The sequence below is a fragment of the Chroicocephalus ridibundus genome, chromosome 4 (assembly GCF_963924245.1).
Source record: "Chroicocephalus ridibundus chromosome 4, bChrRid1.1, whole genome shotgun sequence".
Taxonomy (NCBI): Eukaryota; Metazoa; Chordata; class Aves; order Charadriiformes; family Laridae; genus Chroicocephalus; species Chroicocephalus ridibundus.
The window spans coordinates 28,851,748-28,864,401 of NC_086287.1; the positions used below are offsets into that span (position 1 = coordinate 28,851,748).

General features: G+C 48.7%; 1 protein-coding gene across 4 annotated transcripts in view; it reads right to left on the reverse strand.

The window, feature by feature from the left end:
- The window catches only part of IFT43 (intraflagellar transport 43), a 46,574-nt gene extending 38,393 nt beyond the window's left edge, over window positions 1-8,181 (reverse strand). Inside the window, exons 1-3 of one of the 4 annotated variants that reach the window (XM_063333705.1) lie at window positions 7,816-8,181; window positions 6,817-6,894; window positions 896-925 (exon numbers count right to left, since the gene is read on the reverse strand). In XM_063333705.1, coding sequence (XP_063189775.1) covers window positions 896-925; window positions 6,817-6,885 — 99 coding nt within the window. In that variant the 5' untranslated portion in view covers window positions 6,886-6,894; window positions 7,816-8,181. Of the gene's footprint in view, window positions 1-895; window positions 926-6,816; window positions 6,895-7,393; window positions 7,786-7,815 lie in introns of those variants that run through there. The other 3 variants (XM_063333702.1, XM_063333706.1, XM_063333703.1) reach the window with 3 other exon arrangements.
- Between the last annotated feature and the right edge of the window lie 4,473 nt (window positions 8,182-12,654).

Genomic DNA, 12,654 nt, shown 5'->3' on the forward strand with positions numbered 1-12,654 from the left:
AATGAGATGGGTGATACGGGCTTCTTTTCTGGGCTTTAAATTTCACAAATGAATATATTATGCTACCAGTATTGGGCTGGTGCTTCAGCAAAAGGAATTAAAGGTATGGGAGAGGATGCTTTAATTGTTTAACATATACAGAGAGCAGTTCTAGCCAGGAAAAACAGGGCAACACCAATTCCACAGTTAGGAAGAGTGCAAGACAATTAGCCCAAAACCATTAACAGAAACAGGCACTAGTTCTCAGGTTGCTCTGAACAGCACCACTCTGGCTTCTAACACCAAATGCATGCTGAGATGTAGTTTAGCTTTGCTGCAGGATGAGAAAGGATATGTGTATATAACAGGAGCCTGGTAAGAAGCACTATGCTATCCTATTTACCACAGATACTAGCATTACAGTGCTGGTGCAATAAAAAGGGAAGACTCATAGAAAATACAAAGGCACACATCCTTGTTACTACTGGCTGGCCTTCTCCTCTGGGACACCAGCAAGACTTCATAATCCCTGAAGACAAGTTTTCAAGTCATGGGAGCAAGCTAACCATACTGGACAGCAAGTCTAGGCTCAGTAAGGCTTTGTACTCTATTAGCTAATTGCTGCCCTGTCTTTTAAATGAGAATAAAGTATCTTTCCAATGGCCACATATACATCTGTGACCTCGGAAAAGATGCAGCAGCTGATAAGAGCAGCTGTTACAATGATAATTTTAAAAAAAGCCTGTCAGCAACAGGAACAGAGGACGCAGGAAAGGCACTGCATCTGAAGCAAACTTTATCTTATTCTCCAATACAAAAGTCCCCTCTTAAGGTAGTCTCCACACATATGAATAGGTTAGTCCTTCTAGTCCCCTTCAGAGGAGCCAGCATCTACCTAGAAAGCCTCTAGTCTTACATGGTCAACCTTTTCCTCAGGGTCTTCATCCTAGAAGGATCAGGAGGAAAAAAGAGAGAAAGAAGTTAAAAGGAAGAACTATGGAAGCCTGCACAAAATAGCTTGAAGATCAATATGAATGGCTGTCCCACAACGCTTGCTTTCCAACCTTATTCCTTTGAACAAAGTACAAAGCTGATCCCACCATTGTGAGATTTTATATCCAGTCATTTATGCATATACCAACTGTGATGCTATAAAGCATACCTGTTTGACTGCAATGGCAGGAGAGTCTGCCAGCAATCAGACCCTTGAAAGCCATACTAAAGAAAAAACCTACAAATAAGAGTGAGAAGACTTAGTTCCTTCTCTCTATAGCGTGAGAAAATCCAAATTATTTGGGGGTATAGGATACTAGAAAGATTTGTACGGATAGGCTCTGCAACCATGCCAGAGACCTGAAATGATACTGGACCGGTCATACTGGGGATTATACACCGTAGCAGGCTGTAGCCCTTTTTTCAGGAGCTACTGTTTCTCAACCCTCTCAAGCCTAGGTCAGATCCTCCACTGGGAGCAGGAGCTGCAGCAGTCAGCATGAGATAGGCCTAGCTGACAGCAGTGTTAGCTTTAGTAGATGAACTTTGGCTAACCCTATGGTATAAGGGAGCAGCTTAGTTACAGGGTAGATGAGTAACTCAGGGAAAGCAGCGTGTTAATCACTGTGAAAGTTGCAAACTGGTTGAAAACCTTTCTAGTGAGCAGACTGCCAGCACCAGGAGTGGTGATAACCAATTGTTAAGCACCAAATGCAAGGGGGAGGCAATTAAGAATTCGTCAATCTCTACACAATCCTAGAAATGAGAGTGTTCAGAATCACTAAGGGAGAGAATCTAGGGTACCCCATGACATTGCACCAGGAGTACCGGATGGCTGGAACCATTACACTAATCCACCTGACTTTTCTTCTGGACTGCATCATCTCTCCTGTGGAACAGGGAAGCCACGTGATTAATAAATTTCATGTATCTCTGATTAAAGTGGTTTGGTATATGAGTCCTCTTAGTCATCCGTCATCTGGTCTTACAGTCTTACCATGACAGAAGCGGAGGGAGCTACATGCAGGTTAGGGCAGCTGGGGTACAGAAATGTCCATATCCGTGAGCAGCAAAAATGAAATCAGATTCACCCAAATGGTAAAATCTGTTGGAAGTGTGTTATCTGTCAGCCAGGGACCCACATGTTCCCACACCAGAGAGCTGAAAGGCTGCTGTGGGGCCCAACATGACCTAACCTTCTCTGGATGTACAGAGCCTAAGCGGTACAGGACTTGCAGTAGCACAGAAGGAAATCTAGCTGGACAACACATGTTGGAAAAGCACTTGAATAACCACTTCTCTGAGCAATCTTCCACGTGGATTTCACCCTCAGCAACTGATTTGCAGTTGTTTATTCACTTGGTTTAGATAACCGAGTCCTATTTAAATGATGCCTGGATGTCAGCCTAGAGAATCACTGCCAGGGGTGTTTGTAAGCTGGGTGGTAGAAGTCCAAACAGCTGCTTTGCAAAATTCATCTGTGGGAACATCCTTCCAACGTGCAGTGGAGGTGGCCCAAGCTTTTGTCTGTCTATACAAATCTATTCCGAATAAGTTATTTTTACAGCACAGAAATGCTCACTTTTAACTATCACCCAAGAACCACAACTACATACACAAGCTTACAAATATCAGGTAGGACAGTCTTTTCAGAAGCGGAAGCACATAGCCTTTCCACAAGCTTTGGTGAAGCATGGGGAAGAGAACCAGTAAGAAACTTAGATGATTTGGGGGCAAACCCTGATATAAAGTGAAAGTGACCCTGTCCTACTTGTGTGGAGATATTCTCAACATAGCCTGGAAAACCCTCATGCTTTAGGCTGACACATTGCCTATTAAAGCAGTCTCCACTCAAAGGACGTACAAAGTGCTGCCAGAGAGACATCAGCAACATCATAATGAGATTGTAAGAGGTAGAAACCAGGGAAGCCTTGAAAAATGTCCCAAGGGAATCCCCTCACTGTAGGATGAAGAGAAAACAGACTGTGTAAACAGGAACAATTACAATATTTTTGCATACTGATCTCTTATGGAACAGCAAATAGTTCGCTCTTGCTGAGAGGAAACACAGAAAAGGAAAAATTTGCTGATATATTTTAAAAAAAGGCTTTTCCACTCAGCTTTCCAAATCAATCTCCCCAAGAGCTCCAAACCTGGCCAAACAGCTTCTTTTGGTGGATGTCACCAAGCCAACAGTCAGGCTGTTGGATGCAGTGATGTTAGAGCCAGGAAAAAGGTTTGACTTTTATTCTATGAAAGTGTCCAGAAGTCCTGGTAGGATGGGACAGCAAAGATCTTCAACAGATCTCATTATATCTGCCCCTCCCATTATACAAATAACATGACCAGCTTGAGTTTGTCCCATTTTGTCAGAAACTCGATAGCATCAAGATGAGTAAAAAGCAACACATCAAGCCAGGGGATGGGAAAGGCCTCCCAATGGAAAAATGGATACATTACCCCTCTGAAAATGAATGTTTGAAATGCAGAGTTCTGGCATGCAGTAAGCAGATTTATCTCTAGGAATTCCCATTTACGGCATATTCCCCTGGGTGCCCAAGTGCCTGCCGATTTGCCAAGGAGCTCTAAAGGCCAGGAACACGCACAGCCATTGCTGCAGGAGGATGCTGACAGCGCCAATTACAGCAAGTAATCATGTTCCTTCTTGCCTCATCAAATAATACATAGCTGCAGTGTAGTTTGTTAGTACTTGCACTTCTGAAAAGGCAGGAATGCTCTGCTCATCAGATGGCAGACTGGGAGTTTTGTGACCCTCAGTGAGCCCCTTGAGGAGACAGAGGTCTAAATTTGAAGGTAATGCAGATACTTCCACACAGGAATGGGACTTATCAAATAGAGATTTGGGCAGAGGAATTACAGATACACCGCTGTAGTTAAGAAAATTATTGTGGGAGACGCATACACACAACAGGCACTGAAAAGATACTAAGATATCATACTGTTCACACAGAGCTTGGGCAAGTACATTAGGCTACAAGGCAGTAGAGACTGCAGTTGTGCCCTAGGGAAGGAGGTTTTAACAACACATTCGTGAGAAAAGACACACAGTTGAGGAGATGTACCATTATTTGGAGTCTCTTTTGGAAGACAGAGTCCGGGTCAAGGAGAGATCAGCAGTAATTTGATAAAATCTACGCTCCAAGTCAGATGATTTGCCTATTGACTTCAAAACAAGCATCTTTTTAATTATGTTAAATGAGTTGTTCACCCCTCAAAGTGAATCTCCTCGTAATAAGCACAAATGTCAAAACATGGATAGACAGGTAGTTTTTGCTTCCTTCAAGCAAGCTGCTCTGACTGGAAAACACTTCCTGGATTGTTCTTAATGTCATGAAAAGACCAGAACAATAGCACAAATGGTATGTTCAAATGAGAAATTTGAGCTGGGTAGAAACTAGGTGGATTGACATGGAATTAAAAAAAAAAAGTCAAAATGAATCTTAAAACAGTTTTAAAACTCTGAGGAACTACTGACAGCAGAATTACCATCCTGAATGTGAAACTGCACATGAAGGTGTGACTATGGCAAAGGTTTAAGACAAACGCCTTTGTCTTCAAAATCAGTAATAAGAACAAAACCTCCATTAATTACATGGGGCCTCCTCCACTACTGCCAGTTCCAGAAAAAAGTACTGTGTGGCTTGGGTTTTTTTTTATTTTGCAAATAAATTGTTTCTTTTGGGAAAGTTCCTTGAAAAGGTTTCAAGATGACCAGATGGCTGAATGAGACATCCATTGTAACAGCTGACCCCACCAGTTGGAGGCAAGCCAGATCCAAGCTTCCAGAAAAGTAAAAGGTGATTGCCAATCTAGGGTGAAGGGAAAAACAATATTAGTTCTATTAAATGCTCACTTTTGATATCAAATATGATTGTGTATGAGAAGCCTCCAATTCTGAAGCAAAGGAAATGGCTGAAGATTATTTATAATGGATTTTGCCTCTTCTCCAGTAGCTCCAAGGTTTTCAGTTAACAGCAACATTCAGCAACGAAGAACTGTCTGAAGGGAGACTATTGACATAAACGGTTCTTCCTGGTGGTTAAGATCCAGTAATAACATATTTGAATCTTGTAAGGCGTGGAAGGCCTCACCCTTCTGCTGCTGGAAAGCTCATTGCTTTCAAACAGAAGACTGTAACTATTTCTCAGGCCTCTCCAGGGGTGCCCAAGGACTGGAGCCTTCACAGTTTCTTCCTAGCTATTATAACGGCTATGATGCAAGACACACCAAGTACAACCGCAGTAAATTACAGTCAGGCAGCCATACCCCGACATCCCGCCCGGGTCTCTTCCTAACCAGGGCATCAGTCCATGAACTAGGACGGCCAGTTCCAGTAAGAGAACAATCTGACAGTGAGCCACCCTAATCTGGAGGCTAACCAACGATTATACTCACTTAAACCACCAGCTGGTTTCTTTAAGACTTTCTTTACCTACGAGGCCCACACTTATTTTGATTTCTTAAATTATGCCTTCTGCGAACTCCCTCACGGAATCCCTTCCGAACTCCTACAGCATACCCAGGGAAGGAAGAATGCATAGGTGGGAGACAATTCCCCATTATGCCTATCAAGAGAAAAAGAGCATACTTTCTCCAGAAAAAAAAAAAAAAAAAAAGCCTGTTCTATGAGGTGCTGTTGTAAACTAAGCCATAACAGTGTATTTTCAACAGCATTGCAGGGACTCCAAGGAAACATCCCTCCACAAAACCATTTTGTCACAGATGGCTGGGACACAACTACCCAGTGTAACAGGAGAGTTTTGTCATGGCACAGAGGATCAGGGAGTAGCCACTACCGAGAGAGAAGGTCGCAGGGCTCTGAGCATAGTAGCTTGAAGCACAGCTGCTGCCAGGGTGGCACCAGCAGGGCAAAGGAGTTTTGCAATTTAAAGACGCCAAGAATACGGTATGCCAGAGACCACTACTGGCATTGCAAAAAGATAAGTATTATCTTATTGAAACAAATATCACTGACAATAAGATGTGCCCTTTTGTCCCTCTGAAGGTGTGAGGGAGCAAAATCTGTACGTCATTGCTTGATAGGTCCCTGTGGAGAAGCCATGCTAACAGCAGAGAGCAAATCTCCAAGCAGAATTTGGGCAGTCTGCAGTGGTAAGCAAGAAAGTGAACTGAAAGGGTTCAGAACTCATCTTTCCAGGTATTAGAGGGATGTTGCCTCACTCTCCTGTGAAACAGGCGTTCCAGACCATCTTCGACTTTCTGAAGATGTACTGACAGAACAGGCTCTGAACAAAAGTTTTTCTCCAAAGCCAAAAGGGAATTGAGTTTGCATGTTACTACGCACAAGACAAAGTCTCAGATGCTGCAGAGCTGGTGCCTAGCACGACCTCTGTAGCCCATGCATGGAGGAAAGGAAAAAGTGTCACTATACAAACTCGATACTGACCAGACACCGTACTCTAGCTCTAGCAACAGCAAAGGTGCAGAAGTAAGGCATCTGCTTACCTGTACTCTATCTTGCTACCATAGAGGGTGGGAAAAATGGTCACAAAATCATGTGCCTGCTCATATTTTAATTCCCATGGAAGATATGCATGTACGGGAGGGAGAGGCCCCAAGTCCTGTTTGATGCAACTCTCCATACCTCACACGTGAGAAACCGTGGCCCCAGATATGACCCTGTGTGAAAAGTACCCATTGCGCAGAGGGCAACACCAGGACCGGGACAGGGCAGTCACATGGGTCCCAACAATAAGGACAAACTTCAAAGGACAGAGCACAAGATCTCAGAAGAACCGAAGAATCCTCCACCGGGGATACACCAGCAGGATTACAGACAGGTTCTCCCAACAGGACACCCACCTCTCCGAGAGAAGCAGACAGGGAATTCTTCCTGCTGAGATTTTCGTCCTGGCGGGCTCGGCGGCCCATCTTTAGCACCTGTAGCGCAGGGGGAAACGCGAAGGAGCGGAGGGCACACGGTTACTGACAACAGCTGCTTCGGGGCCGGGGGCAAAGCCGCAAGCGGCGGCTCTGCGGTTACACCTTATGCCCTGCAATGAGACACGGCCCCCCGATAGCGCAGAGGCGTTACCAGCCGCAGGTGTTAACCCCGCGGCCGGTGGGCGGGTCGAGCTCCTCGATCCCTCCCTCCCCCCCGCCGGCTGCTCGGCCCTTCCCCGCGGCGCGGCGTCCGAACCCCGCGGTAAGCCCGGGTAGGCCTCCCGGGAGGGGAACGGACGACACCGTATCCCCGCCTCCGTCGCCGCGGGCCCCGAGCCCAGCCTCCTGCGAACAGGCCGTGCTTGAAGACTCCGGAACCCCCCTCCCCGCCCCCGGGACCGGCCTCGAGGCGGCCGCTCGCGCCCCGCGACCGTTAACGGCCCCCTCGCGCGCCGCGAGCGGCAGAGCAGCCTCGCCGCGGCCCGGGCCCGCTCACCCCGGCGGCGGCGCCCCCCCGCCGCGGCGCCTCCGCTCGCTCCGGCTCAGCCTCCATCCTCCGCCGCCGCCGCCGGTGCTTCCGGCGGACAGCCCGCCCCCGCCGCCCCGGCAACCGTCGCCCGCCGCGGCCACCCCGCTGGTCCCCGCCGGCCCGGCCTGCGCCGAGCCCGGCCCTCTCGTCACGCCGTCCCTGCCGCGGAGCCCGGCCTGCCCCCGAGCGCCCGACCTCGCCAAAGCTTGCCCGGCCCCGGCCCCTCCGGGGCGGCACCGGTCCCTGCAGGCGGGGGCAGCCGGCGGGGCCGCACGCCTCGCAAAGACGGGGTCGGGGCGGGCCGGGTGCTGCTGCCAAACGGCCGGCAACAGAATACAACGCCCGGTACTCCTGGTAGCCATATAAATATTCCAGCCCCGTTAGCGGACCTGAAAATCTCGGCCTGGCTAACGGCGACAGCGGCGCTACGGTTTCTCAGCGCAATACGTCATGTCAGCGCTCTTTTATCCGTTTTTAATTTCCCCTGCAGCGGGGGCAGGTTAAGCACAGCCTGCCGCCCTGCCTTCTCCAGCTCCTTGCTGTCTACGCTCTTTCAGTTCCCACTAATCCCAGCCTCGCACATCTCCCTCCTCACGGAGGGCCTTGCCAAGTCTCCTGATGCTCTTCCCAATGCTCTCCAGCTCTCTAACGCTGCTTTCCAGACGAGGCAGCCGGTCCCCAGAGCGCTCGGTGGAGGCAGTCCCGAGGATCAAATGTAAGATCATTACACACGTGCCCCTCGAGCGTACATTGTGCAGAGATTTCCACTGAGCCGCATAAAATGATCCCTGGTCCCTTTCTCGGCTGGGCAGATGTATAGATTAATGGTTTTAGCTCCACATGTTAAATAAACATTCAGTTCTCCGGTGCTTTCTCCATTTGCCGATATTTTTCTGGCATCTCTGACATTCCTCGCAATCTTCACCCATCCTTATTAGCCTAAATAATTGTCATCCACTTATTCCGCTGCTACGGTCAGGGACTGACACTTTGCCATGATGAAAATTGACTGTGTAATCCTAAAGTTTTAAGCCTTCCAGGAATACTTTTTATTAAAGGCACCACATCTCACTCCAGACCTGCTTAGCTTTAGTAGACGCTCACGGTCTGGCTGAAGAACTTTAAGGAGTCTGAATAAATTGTGTCAAATAATTCCCCCTTTTTCCATTCCTTACGGACATTTTCAAGTAGTTGCGCTGTGGCTGTGATGATCTAAGGATTAAGTGAAATAAGATTTGTGGGCAGAGGTAATAACTTTTTATTAGACCAACTGATATAGCTGGAAAAAACATACAAGAAGTGTTTCTGTGCCTGAAAGCTTGGCTGTTTTTTCCAGCTGTATCAATTGGTCTAATAAAAGATACTATCTCTCTTTACAAACCTTGACATGTTCAAGGAATTCAGTAAGTGAGATGTGATTTTCCTTTATTTGAAGCCAGGCTGCTTAGGCTCTATGAAATCACGATCTTCCAGACACTTTGTTCTTCTCTTTTAATTACAGATTCAAGTATTCACCAGGTAGAGAGGGCAGTTTTCGCTCAGCCCCATGCTTCACCACCAGGGATGTAGGAATACGGCCCCGCGTGTCCCACTTCCCACTCGCTCCTCCGAAGAGCTGACGCAACCGTGTAGCTACGCAGGTACCAGGAGACAGAGGGGACCCCAGGATGTCTGGGTGCAAGTGTACACTTACAGCTGACCTTCTCGATCAGAAAAAGAGCATCCTAAGAGGAGCGTGGTAGTGTCCAGAGGAATGTCTGCTAAAGCAGGAGGGCATCCCTGGGGTGGGAATCCTTGGGTAGGAGGGCATTGCCAGCTGTGGCCCCAAACAGGTTGCTGGCGGGGTGTTGCTACCAGCGGCAGGGTAAGAACAATATGGGGTGCCACCCTGGATGTGAGCCACCAGGACCCATGGGTTCACTTGTCTTGAATTGACCCCTCCCAAGCCCCTCCTCACGATCCCCCTCCAGTCCCGATCCCAGGCACTACCCCACTAGCACGTCCCAGCCCCCCCCAGACACGCTGTGCTGACACCCCGGTGACAGGAGTCTCAGGCCAATTGAAAGATGGTGGGGTCCTCGTGCAGGACAGAAAACATTCAAGGACTTGAGGAACCAAACTTTGACTTCTGATTTCAGAGATTCTCAATGAGAGAGAAGAGCAGATGTGCAGATAGAATGAAACCTAAAATCTGTCCTGCCTTGAGTCCCTCCGGACCCATCAGAATGGGGTTTGTCACCCACCCTGACACATTTTTGCCTGCTTGGGCAGGGCAACAGGGGAGAAAGAGTTTTCATCCATCGTTTCATGTTGTGGCTAAAATGGATCTTGCTTGCTTTAAATAGCGGGGTCACCTTTTCTGAACAGCCTAATTCTCCTCTGCCCTACTGGTGACAACGCAGGCAGCATTTGGTGCTGGGCCTAGAGCAGCCCCACTCAGCCGAGAAGGAGATGGTTAACAGGAGAAACACCTGGTGCTGCTGTGGCTGCCTAAAGCCACTCTCTGTGCTTGCTTCCTGTCCAGTTCAGGTCGGTGGTGCCAGGGTTTCTCTTTCCCAGCGTACGGTTTCAGGTGTGTATTCTCAGCTCTCAGTCTGCCTTACTTGTTGAGTTTTGTCCTCACTATAAATCACGTTGCTGCCACCCCCTCTCCTCCGAACAGCAAGTAAGAACCACGCAAGCATTCCTTCCGCGGACAAGTTCTCACGCCTAAGCATAGACTCTCTCCATCTGGTTCCAACCCAAACCTGATCACACACAATAGGAGTAACAGAGTCCCCCACTAACGCTGTTTGCTGTTGATTACTCCTTGAGTGGACCTATGAATAGAGCTTGTGTCTGGTCCTCCTTCCACCCAAGAGAAAGCCGGGAGAGTCTGGGAAAGCAATCACACTTGAGCATTCCCACATGCTTCTGCTCCTAGACCACCTTTAGAGCGAGGGCACACAGGCGTAGTTAAAGCTACAGCTATGGTGGAGAGCCCACATGGTAGCACTGCTGTGGGAGAGAACAATGACCACCTTATTCAGAGCAGCCAAAGGTTTTGCTGAGCAGCGCTCTGGCAGCAGTAGGATTTATGGGACGCGGGGCAATTCCAGTAGCAACCAGTGACACAGCGCTGTGCTTTTCCTTCCTCACCCAGTCCTCACGTCGGGCGGCCAGCCAGACTCCCGGGTTCGACATGGGCCAATTCATTGAAAACAGTAAGCTTCCATGGGGAAGCAAAGCGCTCGGCAAAGACTGCCGCTGCCGTAGCCTGCTCCACGCGAGCAGCTCCAAGAACCTGTTTGATTTTTCTGCTATTATTTTCTCCACGCATCTCCAATTGTTTACCCCATCTCCAAGGATTTTTGGAGGAGGGAAACAACTGCTGTTATTTGTAATATAAATTCTGTTATTTGCGCGGGTTCCAGGACAAAACCCCCTAACAATTGCAAAGCTTCAAACAAGAGGTTCCTTCCTCCCTCTGGAAGGTGGAAGGGGCTTTGATAAGCAGAAAAGTCGCCCACATTTGCCTGTCCTGATCTCCACGAGAACAGATGCTGTTCGGGTTACATCAGCCCCAGCCCAGTCTCTCAAACCCCAGCCAGGGTTGCCAAGTGTGAAATATTTCCTCCAACACTCACACGCTCAGTAGCCCCATCCGCCTCTCCCTCAGCCCAGCTGGATTCAAGCGTGTCCAAGACGTGCAACCTGTCAGTGACTGCTGCTCGCAGCCACCAGCGCACGTCGGCCCACGGAGCTTCCCCACCTCTTCCCAACCCAGAGAGAGCGACGCCAGAGCAGAATGCGAGTGGCCCAATATTGGAACCAGCACCACACCCACATCCTTCTTCTCCGCTATTATTTCCAAGCAGTAAGTCCCCACTGTCAACTCTTAACAGAAAAGTCTGCTCTCAGCCATTAACAACATAACTTTAAATTTTCTACTATTGCATGTCATCTGATTTCTACTGCCTCAGCCATCAAATTTGCCTACCCCCTCCTATAGGGTATCCCAGTCCTCCCCTGTATTGACAATGCCTCCCAACTTTGGGTAAGCAGCCAATTTCATTAGCACATCCATTGTGGCGTGCCAAGATCATTAATGAAAACTGGGCCCAGGACCAGCCACTGGGGAACGCCTCTGGTAATCTCTTATAATTCTTGAACTTATCTCCATCTTAACTAATAACTCACCATGCGGCACTGTAGCAAATGGATTACCGCAGTCCAAAGCAATCAGTTCTACTGCATTTAGTGCGACCTCCAACCTAACACCGGGTAGAGGAGGTCCCAGAGCTGAAAAGCATCCAGAATTCATTCCAGAAGTGCCTGGGGAGCTCTAGAAACATCCATCCCAACCTACATAAAAATATTCCATGGATGGTTAAACTGCAGCGCTCAGACTTTGCACCTTACTCCGAGTCGTGAGTTGCCTGACGTCATCTTAGAGCCACTAGATCTTGTTATGTCTTTGTCTGCTCCACCGAGGAACTCAAATGCCTCTTCCCCCAGCAAAGCACACGCAAACTGTGAGCAGCTCACCCTTCCGTCTCCTCAGACCTGCAGGGAACGGGCTCACCGGGCCCCCAGCAGCCCCATGGATTTCCTCTGAACCTCTTCCATGCTCCGTGCCTTCAGTGAGGCGCTGGCCTCTGGAGCTGGCAGAGCTCTCCCAGCTCAGCTTCCCCCGGTGCCCTGCCCAGCTCTCTCCTCAGCCGCAGCCGCTGTCCCTGCCGCATCTTCCCTGCGCACGGGCCCAGGTCATGGATCCGGACCTCAACTGGGTGTTACGCTTTGAGAAACCCACAACAATTTCTTGTCATTTAGACAATTATTCTATCACCCGATGACCTCTCCCCATCTGGGAAGGGGAATTGGGGCAAAACAAGGAAACCCGAGGGTTCAAATATAAATAGATTTAGTAGGACAAGACTAAATAATTAACATTAATAATACTAAAGAACCAATATTGATCCCGATACCAATATAAAATACAGGAGGATTATTCTCAGCCCATTCCATCAGCAGGAAGCTGTGCACTCCCAGCAGGGGACAGCAAACGCCGGACACTGCCAGCGCTGCGGCTTCGGGGGGAAGAGAAGGGCTCGGGGGTTTGGGGCAAGTTCTCTGGACTGCCACCATCAAGGGAGAGAGAGCACTGTGCAGCAAACTTTCTAATTTATATTGAATGCAACGTTCATGGTATGAAATAATGCTGTTGGCCAGCCCGGGGTCAAGTGCCC